The following is a 17,371-nucleotide window of genomic DNA, read 5'->3' on the forward strand; positions in this document are numbered from 1 at the left end:
TTGCTTTATTTTCCTCTGTTCATCAATGTAACCAATTCTTTTTGTAAGTCTTTTTGCAAGATTAAAAGCCTTTTGGGACAGGGGTCGTATATATGCTATACGTTCACACACTGCTTCTGCAAGTCTTTGTTACAGCTTCTAGACATCACAGCAATGACTGAAAAATGAAATTTCATCAGCTTAGAAATACAACTGTGGTGGGTTGACCCTGGCTGGATGCCAGGTGCCCAAAGCTGCTCTGTCACTCCCCTCCTCAGCTGGACAGGGGAGAGAAAATACAACAAAAAGCTCATGGTTCGAGATAAGGACAGGGAGAGATCACTCACCAATTACTGTCACAGGCAAAACAGACTTGGGGAAATTAGTTTAATTTATTACCAATCAGAGTAGGATAATGAGAAATAAAACCAAAACTTAAAAAAACTACCTTCTCCCCACCCCTCCGTTCTTCCCAGGCTTAACTTTACTCCTGATTTCTCGACCTTCTCCCCTCCTCGTGGCACAGGAGGACAGGCAATGGGCGTTGTGGTCAGTTGTCTTTGCTGCTCCTTCCTCCTCAGGGGAGGACTTCTCACACTCTTCCCCTGCTCCAGGGTAGGGTCCCTCCCAGGGGAGAAAGTCCTCCAGGAACTTCTCCAATGTGAGTCCTTCCCATGGGCTGCAGTTCCTCATGAACTGCTCCAGCGTGGGTCCCTTCCACAGGGTGCAGACCTTCAGGAACTGACTGCTCCAGCATGGGTCGCCCACAGTGTCAAAAGTCCTACCAGCAAACCTGCTCCAGCATGGGCTCCTCTCTCCATGGGGCCCCAGATCCTGCCAGGAGCCTGCTCCAGTGCCGGCTCTCCACAGAGTCACACAGGCATCCACCTGCTCCAGCATGGGGTCCTCCACAAGCTGCAGGTGGTATCTGCTCCACCATGGACCTCCGAGGACTGCATGGGGACAGCCAGCCTCATGGTGGTCTGCATCACAGACTGCAGGGGAATCTCTGCTTTGACACCTGGAGCACCTCCTGCCTCTCCTTTTTCCCTGACCTCGGTGTCTGCAGGGTTGTTTCTCACACATATTCCCGCTCCTGTCTTCTGACTGCTGTTAGTGTTACACATTTCCCTCCCACCCCTTTTCTTAACTATGTTATCCTGGAGGCGCAACCACCATCACTGACGGGCTCAGCCTTGGCCAGTGGCGGGTCTGTCTTGGAGCCGACTGGCATGGGCTCTACGGGATATGGGGGCAGCTTCTAGAAGCTTCTCACAGAAGCCACCCCTGTAGCACCCCCAGCTACCAAAACCTTGCCATGTAAACCCAATACGACAACCCGTGAGATGTAACATGGATAGATATTCAAGTATATAGTTTGATTTCAGAAGTACTGATGCAAATACTTCCAAAAACATTGGCAGTAATCTGTGCTACACCTAAGCAAACTAAGGATGGATTAAAGGGTGAAAAAAGTAGTGTTTATTTCCAAGACTTTTGGAGATTTTTATCTGTAATGGTTATTAAACATGGTTATCAGAGGGAATTTGCAAAGTGAAAAATCAGGCCACTTAATACAGGGCTTAATTTTGGGGTGTAAACATTTTGGTCATGGAAAGTGCATAGTTGGGGAAAAATACCTAATAACTTTTGCAATTTAGAACTGTACTGTACTCTTGTTTTCCACATCAGCCAAAACTCCTTCAACTTCCTTTCGCACATGAAAAATAATCTGTCAGACACTGAGAGACAATTATCAGTTCCTATGTAATGAATCTCTTATTCTTGTAATTAATGTAGCTTTAAAACAAAACAAATCTGAAATTAATAACTATTTCACTACACTTTGTTCTACAAAAAACCCCATCAGGCTGCCAAGAAGAGCTATATCAGAATATCTTCTGATAGTTTTCCAAGTTTTTTGGCCTAGGTTATAAAATAATTAGAGATGGTAGAGGAAAAGAATTTGCTTATAATGCTTTGAATGATATAACGAGGTTACCAGCTTGAGAAGATTAGCTACTCAATATAATGCTGAAGTATTTTTCCTACATGTCAGTCCTCATATACATGAATTTTGCATACATTCATACAATATATGCATGTATTTCACACACGAAACCAAAAGTACTGTTAACAGCACCGTTTAGTCACTTGCAACAGATCTTGACAATGAACATGAAAATTATTTGCCTCCTTTTTACTCATCCATTAAGATATAATTTTAAACACTTGCTCAGCAGCTGTTTTTTCTCCTGCTTCCTGCCTCTTAGGTACCAAGGTGTTTTGAATCAGACCCTTGTATCACGATTCTGCAAGTGGTTTTGCCCGTGGGATACTCTGAACCTGACTCAGCACCATATTTATTTCAGCAGTGCTGAAAGGTTCCTGTCTGATGCACGGCTCAAGTTGTGGTGGTGCCGAATTCAGCCCTGATGTCTCACAAGGTGAGACGCAGCATGGGCTTGCTTGATCCTGGTGTTCAGGCCTTTTGTTCGCTCCTGACTGAACAGGCACTATGGGTGAGGACTTTGATTGGGAAAGAGAAATGTCTGGTCAAAACCTTACAATGAGATGCAGTCTCCAGAAAGGTTAGCATGTTCTTCAGAACAGTAAAGATAGATTGCTGCTCATGAGTAGCACTGTGATCCACTTAGCTGAGCCATACAAAAAAAAAAATTTTGTTCCTTCTGCTTTCTGATGCCTTTCATCACTCTTTATGTAGGAAAGAAAAAACCTGATGCTCGCCCGACACCTGGCCAGTCAATGCCTTGTTCATAAATCAGAATAAAGCAAACATCACTTTCTCCACAGTGTAATCAGGACACAAGTTCCCAGTTGATGGTGCTTTCAGCTGTCAGGTTTCCATATTTATCTTGCCTTTTGGAAATCAATCCCATGCAATGTGAACGTGCAGAGGTGGAAATGAAGAAGAGAGAAATTTGCACAGTATCACTCCTCAAGTTTACTTATCTTGTAAATCCATAAGGCACTTCTCACACTCATGGAATGAGCAAGTTATAAATAAAAAAGAGAAAGAAATTGTCCCTGCAAAGTAAAATCAACAACAAATCTAACCCTTTCGCCCTACTAAATGCTAGAAAAATGCATGGAAAAGAGATCTCTCCTCTTAAATAATTTAAGGCAATGCATTTATGCCAATATAACACATTGGGTATGCTTCCAGTATTAAAGGGGAAAAAAGTTTTCCTCAAGACTCAAGCTGTACTGGAAAAGAAACAATAAAAAGATCTATTTATAGTGGAACAAAGGCTTTCTCACATGGAATCAGACCTGTATAAACAGAGTGTGCTTATACATCTGTATAAATAAAGCCATTAGATTAAGTCAGTATTAACTCACCTGCAACTTCTGCTGTAATTGACATATAATTGATAGAGCAATCTATTTTCAAAGATCGTTTCCATCAGTCATGACAGGCTATTTACTCCCAAATGCTGAGACTGAAGGTTCAGCTTCCTTTTAAGTAATCCAAGGAAGATTTGGAGACAAGCAAAGTAAAGGCCACAGGACCTCCACCAGCATCAGCAAAGACGAATATATATTTTTTAAAACTTTGATAAACTCTTTAATGCTGCTTTAGCTCTTTTTTATTTGCATCACCTGCTATCACCCCATAAACAAGCACAGTACAAATGCATTCAAATCTTGAAACCTCTAACAGTCCCAAGAGTTAAGTATTCATAAAATTCTCTTTAGACATCTAATTTGACGTCTAAATAAGAATAATTCCAGAATTGCACAGAATAACCCCACCATTGCCTACCACCACAGAGGAACTGAGTTGCCAAACTTTGAGCTTCCAAATTAGACCTACACTAGAAGCATAAAGGGATTCAAAATAGGTGGTAGAGATGCCCCTAAAAGAGGCTTCTGGAGGACGCTTCTAAGCAACTTCTAATTCACTGCTCATCACCTTCTTGGAGACTGTGGATCATGAGCCTATGGAAGTGGAAGACCCAACAGCAGCGATGCAGAGAGGTGTAAATAATTGCAGTATCCACCTTGAAAATGAAGTAATTATCTTAATATCCTGGATGCACTAAGTACTAGCAGGCCTTTTAAAGAGACCTGAAACCTGCATTCTGCAGAAGGAGAGGCCAGGAGTGAAGAGGATATTGTCTTCTCTATTGCGGCTCACGCTTCTCAGGTTCAAGAGAATTCAGTTTGGTGTCATCTACAGGGGCAAATTTCTAGGGGAAGCAGACCACTAAGTAGCGTTTGGTAAGAAATGCCAGCTGATATTCTTGCCACCTCACTTGCAGATGATGTGGACCGGAAAAATCAAGAGACAGCCAAAATACAAGTGAAGTTTAAATGAGACTGGTGTGAATCATGACTGTAATAACCCGCTCACCTGGGGCATGTCTCCTATGTGCAGACAGGAGCTCAATCAAAGCTGTCTGGTATAAATGGTGTGATTTTATAGAGAATGACTTAAGCTAATTCAACCTGGTATGTGAACATTTTGTGTTGATCAAAACCCGAAAAAAATCAATACAAAATGAAAATCCAACTGGTCAGGCTATGAGCAGTGTCAGACTCTGACATTTAGATCTGAGCTCCATAGGCAGACATCTGCTTTCAGGTACAGGCATGTCTCCAAATCAGACAGCTCATTTCACCTGCTTGGCACAGCAGGTCTTTACATTGACTGTCCCTTACTCTTCTTGGACACAAAATTAACCAGGTTAGCTCGGCCCAACAACTGAAACTGTTAAAGCTAACCTGGCCTGAAGCAAATCAGGACATGTACAGGTGTTGCTCTGACCACAGACTAAGAGAGTAGCAAGTCCGATAGAGGAGGATGAAGTAGCAGTGATGCACCTCTCCCATCAGCCTCATCAGGAACACACAGGGGACACGGCCTTGGGGGAAGATGCAAGGATTTACATTAAGGCCCTGCCATGCCAATCCATTGTGATGGGACAACCCCCAAGACAACTCCTCCTTCCTTATTTGCATTTGGTGCTTTTGTAAAACTGACCAGGCTTAATTCCCATGCACGAGCTCCCGTTAATTTAAGTGCTTAAAGCACAGATAACCTCTAGTGAAAAACTTTTTTCAACAGAGCACAGAAGTACATAAGCAGGAAGCTCCAACTCAAATCAGTAGATTGCTCCGTAGTAGACAGGCCTTGAGTTACATATGTGAATCTCTTAACTAATTCTAGTATGTATGGTACTAATTAAGTATAGATGATTTCAGGCAATACGGCTCAAAAGATGAAAAAAAGTCCTTGTTAACAAAATGACTAGCATATTTCCTACAATAACAGGGTCTTTCAAGACTCTTCAGGTACACATCAGACTATTGTAGCTGCTCCTGCTGTTTCTATCTGCTTTTCTCTCCTGCCCTCACCTATAGCTCACTGAGCATTGGCTCTCCTTGGGTTAATGGGCTCCATTTTTAGCCATCTTCTCACTTGCTGGGCAGGGCTGAGCTACATCTTGGGAAGAACTGTACAAATACAAATGAACAAAAACTGAACAGCTTTCCTTTGGTGGTAAAAGCTTACATAGGATGCTACAACAGATATTATATTAAAACAAAAAAGAAATACATGTAAGAGGTTCCTAACATAGTAAACACGACATTACTGTCCATGTAACCCAACAATCCAAAAGAAAAGAAAAAAACCCCAAAGATAAAAAAGGTGATGAAACAAAATAGTCATTACACCTTGGTAAAAAAGAAGTTACTTGCATTAAGAACCTAAACCAATTTTTGTACCCTTTCTCTCGGGTGATCAACAGGCAGTAATTATTTGTTCATTAGCTGCTCAGATCACTGTAAGTTGGTGATGGGTTCAGAAATGGCTGGGGAGTAGACCAAGAAGTATTTCTCCCAAGAAATCAATTTGGATTCTTTAGGAAAACATGATTAATGTTTTCTTGGGATGCTGCCTGCACCAGAAGGGCAGCTATATCTTTAGACATTATTAATATAAAGTGTACTCCTGCTATAAAACACTCTCAAGTAAAGCCACCTATGACAGAATTACCGACCTGTCAAACCTCACCAATTTGCCTTCTAATACCAAGACCATCCGAACCACACGAGTGCTTATCAAAGCTGCTGTTTCTCACTGCTCCTGCCTTGCAAGGCCACGCTCCCACTAGTAAGCACGGCGAGGTGGACGGGGCTTTTCTTCCTTCTGCATATGTGCATAAATGTGTGGAAACCTGGAGAAGAATGTAACAAACCAGAGGCAATTAGGTGGTGAACACACTCATACATTAAGCAGTTAAACTGCTCCAGGCTGGGGGAGATGCTTTAGTTTTCCTCTGCAAGGTGAGAAATATGGATCACTGCTTTTTCATACAAATTTACTGCTTTGGAAATGGGTTGTTGAATAGTTTTCTGGGTTTTTTTGACATATTACAGCTCTCATCTTGCTGAAAATCTACCTGAAGGCATGATGACAGCATGTGTTTATACTTTCTTAGCCACCAAGACATATATGTACACTGTACCTAGAGATGTTTACACTTGAACATGCATTTGTATGTATGCAAATATCCACCAATATAGTGTAAATGATCCTAAAACATAGCACTGTGCTTTTTGTTGTTGAAACAGAAAGCTCCCAAAAACACAGACCTCATATCTTTTACCTTTTTCCCCATGAGAAGACATTGCAGATGCATATAGAAAAGTTTCTTATTACTGCAAAATAAGACAATTTATTTGTAAGATGTCAACTGAGCAATAAAGCACAAGTAGCCATAAAGTATTTGGCAACTTTTCTGCAGTTTGCTGTACTTCTTCATCCAAGATATTTTTATGTGTGTGCAAATGAAGACATAGATTACCCAACTTGTCATTAGCTTATCTAAAGCCTGACATGGAGTATAAATTGTTAATGATGTGCAAGTAATATTGCAAGCACTGAGAACTGTCAAATGTATACAGTAGGGCCAAAAGTCAGCACAAAAAGGTAAATGAGGAAACTTCTAGTGGCATCTTCTTTCCTGCTAAAAAAAAGGTAGTTAACTTTAATATCAGTTCAAGCAATCTTTACACAGCACTGAACAAGTGAAAGAGTATAAAAATATTTCTTTCACAACAGTACTGACAGGGAAATAACTAAGATTCCTTGAATGAATCCTTGGAATAGTCAGTCTTAGTCCCTCCTTCATGACAGGAAGCTTCAGATTCCCATGTCTTCGAGCACTACTGTAGGCGAGTGATCTCTAAGCACGATATTGCACTCTAGTGCCATCCTTGATTTTACAGTTTTACATTGCATTTACAGTTGGATACACTGGTTTATGTAAATAAGTTTTTCTACTTTTTTTTTTTTTAGTTGACTGCGTAAGGGGCTAATTCATAAGCACTGTTCAATATTTACATGCCAAGATTTGATGAACAGCTGTTTTGGGCCTAGAGTTTGACAGGGATTACACCTCTAATGAGAGAGTAAGGAACCTGCACTCTGTAATGCGAAGGTATCCCTCAGAGAAGGAGGAGTGAGGGTGGGAGGGATAGTGCCTAATTTCTTGTAACCCATTCAGACAGCACAGCTTCTGAGATAAACACGAAGATGTTGGTTTCCACTTTGTGTAATGATGTATAAGCAAGGGAGTGTTGATCTTTCCATCTAGACAAGGGAAGGGTCATCAAACGTCTCCCCACATCAGAGGCACATGGATTTACAAGTCAGCATGGCTACCCTTGAGATGTTGCAGTTTAAATGCTACCTCAGGCTCAAAAGTGCATAAAATCAACATCAAACTCATCCTGGCTTCTAGTAGTTAAAACGTAAATCAGAAGGTACCCTACTGAGGCTACTTGTGTCCTTTATGATTTATACCAGTTTAAAGCAAAGCAAAATAGTGTAACCTCTGTAGCCCACAGCCTGTATACTCCTTGTAAATATGCGTGTCACTGAAAGTTTATCCAGTCTCCTGGTCTGAGGGGGTATCTACTTTGTAAATGGCATGTTTCAAAGTCACATTTCACATCCAGCGCATGTTTATAATGAAGTACCTCCTATTAGCAACTCTCGGCACACCAGTCTCCTACATGCAGCATCAATTCTCTGGCTACTGAAGCTGCCCTACTGCCTTGAGACTTTTAGGCTTTGCATCAATTTTATATCTCTGTGCCCTCTGACAGAGGTTTAACATACACTAGAAACTCATGCAGAACATCAGGTCTTTTCAACTAAGACATATATTTCACATGAACGGTTTTTACTCAGTTTGCAGGAACCCTGGCTTTTAAAGTGTGCTGACAATTCAATGCTGTCTCCTGAACTACGGGGCCATTATTATTACTACTGAAAAAGTTGTTCATTAACACTTCTTAAAAAAACCCTCTTTTACTTGTATGTGGTTTCACAGAGTGCTCTGGTACTCACTGGAGAAACACAGAAATGAGAACAGAAAGAACAGGGGTGAACAGCCAAACTAGGTAGCCTCAGGCCATAAGAATATGTGGAAAACGAAAATAGTAACAGAAATAGAGACTTTCAAATGCCAAAGTTTGATGCCCTGCAGGTTAAATTAATTCAAAACTAAATTTCTGCATTAAGGGAAAACAAGTCAACAAGAAATTTGTCCAAAATACTGTATTTGGAAAACCTGCCAATTCAGCATGTTGGGATCTGTCAAAATCAGCAATTAACCTCCAGACCATAAACTTTTTGAATTTGCTGCGATTCATATGCAGAAACACACAGTGCATTGTTTGTACTGCCTCCATGGAAGTGAACATGCTCAAGAAATCAGATTTAGTCAAGAGACAGGTTTAGGGCACAACAGTTAATTTTTATTTAAAATGAGCAACATGAATCTTGAAATCTTAAGGGGACAGATTTGTCAAACAAGCAATTAAGAAAGTGAAACTTCCAGGATAGCATGTAATGAACAGAGAAAAAAAAAATTTACATGTTGAAGAATAAAATGACATCTATTAATCCTGACTAGAAATCATGATCACCTAAGTAAAGTGATGGTTCTTTTCAGTCCAGTTAACTTCAGAAATCCAAAACCATAACCATTGCGCTTGCTGAAAAATCAGTGGAAAAGTGAATGACTAATGCTAAGATTTCCAAGGCTCCCGAAGACCTTAGGGATGTGCCAAGGCATAGAATGCAACGGGAACTCATGTATTTTTCTGTCATGCCTTCAAAAATCTCTTCAAAATACTCCAGTTAACAGAAGCGCTCTTTCCAAAACACGATTGAGACCAGGCTGCTTGTGGGAGGGAGAGGAGCTGACACTATCGGGACTATAGATAGTTTGGAAAGAGAGAAGTTTGTTTAATATCCAGGATACGATGCCTTACATCAGTTCTTACATTTTCAAAAATAAAGCTGCTAGAGAGACTGAGTTTCATGGAAGGGGAACAAACTACTTCCTTTACTTTAAACTACCTTTGAGGACCATTCCTCACCTCCCCAAGGGCGTGGAACAGGGCACCAAATTATGTTTATTTTTTTCCAGTGAGATTGAAAATGATGAAGGTGCAAACAGATTGCTAAATTAATTCTTAATTCCCTATTCTAATTCTCATTCTCTTTATGCCCTGGATTAAAACAAAGAAAATAATCTACCAAACATAGATAAAAAATTACAACAAACAACAAACACTAAAGAAAGAAAGGGGGTAAAAGAAGTTGAGAAAAAGAAAGACCACTGCCCTCCACACTTTCCATGTAAAGTATCTAACTATTTTGTCAACATTTATCACAGATTTCAGGCTATACAATTCTTCTGAATTCAGAAATGGATTTCACAGAGATTGACAGCTTTACTAACTATTCAAAACCACAATCCACAGCACTGATTTTGGAACAGAAGGGAGTCCAAGCAGGGCTGCTATTAAGCTTGGGCAATTAAAAAAAAAAAAAAAAACCAACAGAAGAATAAAGTCCACATTATCTTTTTGGGTATTTTTTTGCCTTTGCAAAAATGACCTTTACAATTCATTATAAATGCTCTTGATTAAATGTTCTGACTTACAGCCAGTAAAAACATAGAAAAGCAAGTGCTGTATCTTTGCTAGCATGAAAATGCCACAACTGGACTCATTTTCCAGTTTTCTGAGTTGTACCAATTTTAATAAAACACTTTACAAAAAAGTCAATTACGTTAAGAAAACATTGAGGAAGTGTTTGTCAGCACGGTAATGGTCATCTTTAGAGATCGTCAGATCTGTAAGATGGCAACCATTCCCTACACAGCCAATTTCAAATTCTGCAGAGGACACAATAATGAAGTATTTTGACCTTGTATGTTGGAGAGGAAAAAAATCTCTAAATAAAGTACAGACTTACTAATGTGCACATTTGCACCCACAGTGAAAATCCTCTGAAAATATACAGAAATAAGAATGACGGCAATTCATAAAGAGTTTCTCCTTCTGAAAAATATTTCATTCAGGAGTGGAAACAGGATCGAGATTCATCTGAGTAAATGCAAACACCTACAGTGCCCTAAGGCTGTAGTTGTATAGGGGGGTGTGACTCATCTTAAGGTAAACATCCAAAGTGAATCAAATAAATGATACCCTCAAACTACCCACTCATCTACTGAGCATAAAAAGAGCAACTGTGAATAGCTAGCTGCAGACCTCTAATGTTTGGCAAGATGAATCACAGCATGGGTATCTACATTTTCCTAACAGCACTGTTGTGGACAGGCAATTTATCCCTTAATCCCTTGTCCCTTCGCCCCTTGTAAAGGTTATATTTCCTATGTATTTTCCTAGTTATAATTTGAGAGAAATGCAATAACTGTTGTAAGTCTGAAGTACCTACACCAAAACTGCTTGGATTATGTGTGTGTGTATGGATCTCTGGATCCCTTGCCGTGAAGGCAAGGATGCAATGGTATTGCATCTGATTATACCCTCATCACGAAAATGTCTAAAATATTGTCAAAAGCAGCCTGCGATACTTTTGAGTAACATAAGCTATAGCAGCTGATTAACATAATCCAAAGAGCTACTGATGGTTTTATGAGCTGTATATCGATGGGCTCTTAATAAAAAGAGAGACCTCAGTTCCCAGAGAGCCCTTTGGCTTCTCCCGCCCGAGGAATTACAGGCTTCTCCAGTGAAATCGTCATTTCTACTTGTTCACTCCATCGCACACCTAGAACAAGAAGTGGTGTAAGGTCAGTGCTAGGTAAAGGAAAAATGTAAATCAAACCCCCGACTCTGGTGTTGCACTAGGAGCTCATTTAAAGTGCAACAGGAGGAGGAGTTAAACGTCAGATTAGTATCATATGAATGAGAGTTATTACACTAAATGTGACATTTGAGAAATTGTACACTAAACAAATAGAGACGGAAACAGAAGGCAGCCTAAGTTTTTTTGCTGACTCTCACGTGCACGCATATTAAACTCTCAACAAACATTTTGATCATAATTCTGCAGTAAATTTGGCAAGCAATTCTCAACCAGACTCCCTCCCTTCCCTTTCCCAACTTTCCCTGGTTGCAAAAGCACTTCTGCAGCTGACCAGCTGTTCACTGCTTCATGTTGTCATGGGGAAAGAAGTACAGTAAAATGCACATACCAATAAAAAGCAGTGTAAATGTTGCTGAACCTGTTGGAAAAGGGCAAGTTCCTCTGCTTCTGATGTAGCAGAATTTTACAGAGAGTTAACCAACTCTCCAGGAAGGCAATAATAATTACTTGGGAAAATGATGATAGTATGGGTAGAAAAAGGACAGAGCAATGACCATTGAGCTGTCAAACTGCTGGCTGGTGTTTCTTACAGTGATTTGGAGTCCCATCACTCAGCTGCAGCATTAACTTCACAGAACACAACAGTACTACACAGGACAGTGTGTACTTCTGTGGTCAAAACCTGGGTCAGGATTCACTGGCAGGACATTCTGCATTTTCCAGGATGGATCCACAGCCACACAATTCTTTTCTTTTCCTTGCTCCCCTCTTTAGTCATCATAGTTATGAAGGTGGCTTTGAAGAAGTGCATGGAGTGAGACAAAGTAAACGCTACCTGAACAGCTTTGAGGATGCAACAGCCACATCATCTGTCACAGTGACTTGCTAAACTATTGAACCTCAAAGGTGACAATTAAATATCAGCACAATCATTTACCTGCCCATCACTTAGCAGAAATATCAAGACTGTCCCACAATCCAAACTGCCTCCCACGCAGTGCCAGGTAGAAAACTGAATATTGCAACAACAGAGGGAAGAACGGCTGTTTCTAGTCTGTACTCTCATTGTTCCCCCACTCCCCCCATTAAAATATTAAATTAAAAACTTCCTTTCTTTTATGACTTGCTAATGTGAAAAAATTATTCAGATTTAAATAGAATATGAATTTAAATTGGTAGAGTTATTCTTGTGTAATTCCCTGTATTAGCTGAGAGCACCTTCTCATATAGCTCAAATTTATCTGGCAGGGATACAAGATTAGCTTAAAAAATGCAGTTTCTAGGAATAAAGGCACTTAAAACAGTGTTACAGGAGCAGTTTGACTGTAGTGATATAACTAGGGACCATGAAGGTTGGAGTGAGAAGCTATGTTGTACAGAAAGTGGATAATGATGTAAGGAAGAGAGAAGATGTATCTTCTCCCTGTGGTATATTGTATAAAATGGGCAGCCGGAGATACGAAAGGACAGGATGCTTCTTTTACAAATCTCAGGCCAGGCTTTCTCCCCAGGACCAAGGTAAAGATAAGCAGCAGTCAGAGGCCTTCCAGGACCACTCACCTGGCAGACAGAAGACAGGAGATCGCCAGGTGCCTCCATTCCACCTCCAACCACCGTCACCTCTGCGGCGTGGCTCCTTGCCGGCTCTGCAGAGACCCTTGACTTTCTTCCAAACTTTTGTCAAGACCATACTCACTATCCTGTGAATACTGACAGCTTGTCACTCCTTCTTTTGTGAGAGGGATGGGTAGGGACAAAGCATACAAAGAAAAGACTCCTAGGGCTCGTGTAGGATGAGGACTAAAACACAAGATCTATTTTTTTTTTTTAATATATATTATTGAACAATTATCAAACATTTCAGGCTCTTTGATATTAAAAACAAATTTCATGCCTGCAGAGCTGGTAATGGTCAGGCACAACAGATGCCCAATACAGAAACCTAGGGCTGTCCTCTCAGCAAAGATTATTTATGTTACTTTTTCTATCATGCTCACTAAGAATACAAGCATCTTTGATGCTTTGGCAAGGCTTCTGTAAGCACCAGATACCTTATTTGATAACAAATGTTGGAACAGTCTTAAGAAGTGTTTGACAGAAGGAAAAACAGCGCTGTATTGTTTGTATCAGCAGCCACAAATGGAGATCCACCTGTGATCTGAGACAGCTGACAGAACAAACAAATCCGAAAAGTCAGGTTCTTAACCTTACAACTTTTGCAGCTCTGTTAAAGCCCTTTATGTTTCTTTTTTAATGTCATTTTTCCCAGATATTTTTTGACATTCAAATGAAACGACACGCTCCCCACCACCATGTTCAGAGCTGTCATTGAAGGATTGCGTTACAGCTGTTGCATCTCACTGAATTCAAAACAGTCTGGGTAGAAGCAGCGAGAAAGAATTTCTTTTTTTAATGTTCTGATACAACCCACTGATTGTGCCATCTGTCCGACACATGATGAAGAATCTCTAAACAGAGAATAGCTGTAGGGGACATAGTACAGTATTTGTAGATCTATGCTTGGTAAGAGATAAGAGCTTGTATTAAAAAAGCAAATTCGGCTTCTATGAACACAATATGTAATATTAGACACGCAGTATGTTTCCGGCATGAAGCGAGGAAAAAAACCCAGCAGATCTGTCCAGATGGAGGGGGGAAGTACCGCCAAAGGCAGGACAAGAATAAGGTGCTTGCTCCTGTGTGAAGACCGTGTCAGTGCAATCTGCCTATCATGAGCATTAAGGAAGACAGTAGGAGTTTTAAAGATGTCTTTCTGCAATGCAGGAAGTCACACAAAGTATAAAAAATATACAGCTCAAATTACCATGGAAAGAGTGTGCAAAACTGTGCTAATAAAAGTGACAGAGCTAAGTACTTCAGCTAAGTATTTAATGGGATTGTAACAGCTACCTTCATAAATCTGTCCATACCAAATATCAATTATGTAGGGATGCAATAATTTCTCTAAATTGGCTCCTCACTGGTGCCTCTCCAATTATTTTTAGTAGTAAGGATAGTATGTCTTTATCCTTTTGACTGGCATAGGACATCTTCAAAGAGTCTGATATATTTATAGGTCAGAAAAACCTGCGGGTATCGCAGGAATTTTAAAGACTCTGGGAAAAGCAGAAGAGACCAGAGAGTGGCAAACCCTCCACCCATTCAGCAGCTCTTCTCGGACTCCTCTTTGAAAGATCTCTGGTTGTCCTCAGCCCTGACTGCTGCTGCAGTGACACGGCTGGGGCAATGGCCCAGCAACCACGACTCCATGGGCAGGTGAAGCCGGGTGAGGACTGTGCAGATGGATCCTTCACGTGCTCTATAGGTGCGGAGCTGGCCCAAGGCCAGAGGAGCAGCTGTTAGGCTGTGATGGTCTGTTCAGAGATCTGCTGCATGAAGATCTCATGGGTTTAATCTTCTCCCTTCTAAAAATGCATTGCTAAAAGCCCAGTCCCTAGAGCTGGCAAGAGCCTTGCAGCAGTGCTGTTATATCTGATTAGAACAGAGGTGTTTTAAAGTCATTATTTGTTTAACTACTTGCTTAAACAGAATGAACAGAAACACTCTTTCCTATATGTCTACAGCCTACAACCTGTAATATTCAATGGCATTTTTTTCCCACAGAATTTAAACTATACAGAATTGGAAGTACAGCCCATGCAAACACTGTAGGTTAAATAAAGAACAAGTTAGTTGTCTGTGGTTTGATTACAAGATCTTAAAGCGTTTCACTTGAAAAGGCAAAGGAGCTTGTAAATTTAGCAAAACAAGCAGAAAAACGAATACCTAATACCAAGTTTGTGAAACGAGTGGAGCCAATATACTTCAAAAACCGACCAATGGCTACTGCATTTTCTCTCACGGTATACGGTCTTCCCTAAAAATCAAGAGTTTGCATTCTATACAGTGAGAAAACCTGCGAGCTCAAAATGCCACAAGCACAAGAATTTAACAAGAATGATCCATTTCTGTGCAGGAGGGATTTACAGGCTATTAACATAACCATCCTGTTACAGGCTATTAACATAACATATCCTGTCAGCTTACTAGATTCAGTTTAATTACCAGTGCAATAGCAGCCATTGCCTTCAGACTTCATTGTGCTGGGCACTGTACAAACAAAAACCACATGATTGTCCCAATTGCGAACAAACTACCAGTCAAAGGAACCAAGACAATGAGAAGACGGGATAAGAAGCAAACCAACATAGATTGCAGTCTTCTGCCACAGTTACACAGCACATCCAGTCACCCAGTCAGGAAAAACACCATTAGTTTTCGTACAGAAATTTTCATCAGTAGGTCTCGCAGTGCTTAGAGGATGTCGCTGGCATTATTCCTGTCTTTGAAGTGCGTAAAATGAAGCACAGAGAAATATGCTTGGAGTGGCCCTCGGTTACCCAGCAAAACTTGAGAAAATATGTGAGTCCAACAATTCCTAGCACAGTTCCCTATCCACTGGGCTATTATGTTTCTAATAAAAAAAAAGTGAAACTTTTAATGAAGCATAATAAAACCAATCTTTTTCTTACGAGGGTAAATCCAGACAGAATATTGGAACAACTATCCAGAACACAGGCAGTGGATGTTCATGGCAATAGGTATTCACATTGACATCAGATAAAAAAAAAAAAAAACAAAACCAAAAAAAACCCAAAACAACCCTCCCCAGAAGTGCTAAACACTATGTACGTAATGAAGCCTGTGTCCTCCTTGATTTCATTCCTCCTTGATTTCATAACTCTGAGAGAGGCATGGGGAAAGCCTAGTGCCGAAGAGAGTGCTGCTTGAAAGTGAAGGGCCCTTCATAACTCATAATAAGTATTAAGAATTATCAGAGCTTTTCCTGAGGTGACAGAGCCACACAGCAGTTCCTAAACCTTCAAGTGGCTTATTCTGGCAATATGTCCTTCCTCCTGCTTCAGACCATAGACCTGTGACACAAATTACTTGTCAGTATCATTAGTTATTGTAGATAAGTTATTTCTCTGAATATGTGTACATGAAACTGTGTAGTGGCAATTATAATAAACCAGATTAAAGGATAGAGATGTTTGGGTTTTTTTTTTAAAAAAAAAAAAAAGAGAAGAGTAGGGCTGATTTAATTTATGAAACAATAACCTTGAATATAACCTAATCCAGTTAGTGCTTTTTTTCAGTGTAGCTATAAAGAGGGAAAAATTAATATATATATTTAGATACCTTAAAAAGGACTTCCTGGGTTTGAAAATATTTTGTCACAAATGTGAACCTAAAGGAAAAAAAGCATCTACGCAACGCAAGTCAAAATACACTTGTCTACTTCTGTCATCTCTGACCCTATCGCCTACATACAAAGGTTTCAGATTCTCTAGTTAACTAAATACATGGTCTAATTTCAGAACTGATTAATAGTTCACCTTTAAAACACTTAGTGATCCAGCTGTGATGCCATCCTTTCTGAGGACCTCTCTTGCCCCCAAAATCTCCATTCCTACTGAAGACTGAGACTCTGCAGCTGTTCGTTTGCTTATTTTTCCCGCAAAACTTCCTTTTGAAAAACAGCATGTTGATGGACTCATTTGCCGTAGTAAGGAAACAGAAACTACTGAGACCTGTCACAAGACTAACAGTCTTCCCACTAGTTAAGAAGCTGCTCTGAATACCACTATACTGCATAGGTTGACTTTACGTTAATACTGTCACTGAGACTGCCTGTAAGTTATTTAAACGCTTCTGATTGATGCCTGATGATTCCAAAGGAAATAAAAACAAAAAAGGTTTAGGAAATAAATGATGTTTACCTAACATTGAAAGTTGTTTTAAATACAAATTTTGGGTTTTAGGCAAACAGCAGCCTTAAGTGTTGATTCTAGGAGGAAAATCTTAGGAAAACAACACAAAACTAACTTTATGTGAGTGTAAAATTATGATGGAACACTAAAACGCATTCTGGATATCTGGAAGTACCTGATTTTTCTCAAAATTGCTCATAAAACAACAGTAACGATACAGTGTACTTGGAGCTTCTTCTCATCTTAGGATTTCAGTGTGCTTTTATAAATGCTAATTAATTAAACTTCAAAAGGCTCCTGTGAGATAGAGTAGGTAAGTATTATTATACCTATTAAACACATATAAACCAGAGTTACAACATGTAATTATATTCAGAGCTGTTTCTTTTTAAATTGATTTTCCTTTGTAAAAGAAGATGCTGATTGTCTATTACTTTTAGAACAGGTTTTTATG

The 17,371-nt window shown here is 40.0% G+C and overlaps 1 protein-coding gene across 3 annotated transcripts in view; it reads right to left on the reverse strand.

Moving 5' to 3' along the window:
- Window positions 1–17,371, reverse strand: part of TPK1 (thiamin pyrophosphokinase 1) — a 305,419-nt gene that overhangs the window by 23,743 nt on the left and 264,305 nt on the right. The window contains exons 8-9 of one of the 3 annotated variants that reach the window (XR_010605792.1): window positions 12,704–12,869; window positions 11,040–11,104 (exon numbers count right to left, since the gene is read on the reverse strand). The exons of 1 other annotated variant lie outside the window; for it this stretch is intronic. Coding sequence is in view for 1 of the 2 variants with exons in the window: in XM_065628900.1 (XP_065484972.1) it covers window positions 11,010–11,104 (95 nt within the window). In the remaining variant the exon portion in view is untranslated. Of the gene's footprint in view, window positions 1–8,908; window positions 11,105–12,703; window positions 12,870–17,371 lie in introns of those variants that run through there. One more of the 3 variants, XM_065628900.1, reaches the window with a different exon arrangement.

This window comes from Caloenas nicobarica, chromosome 2, assembly GCF_036013445.1.
Source record: "Caloenas nicobarica isolate bCalNic1 chromosome 2, bCalNic1.hap1, whole genome shotgun sequence".
NCBI classification, from domain to species: domain Eukaryota; kingdom Metazoa; phylum Chordata; class Aves; order Columbiformes; family Columbidae; genus Caloenas; species Caloenas nicobarica.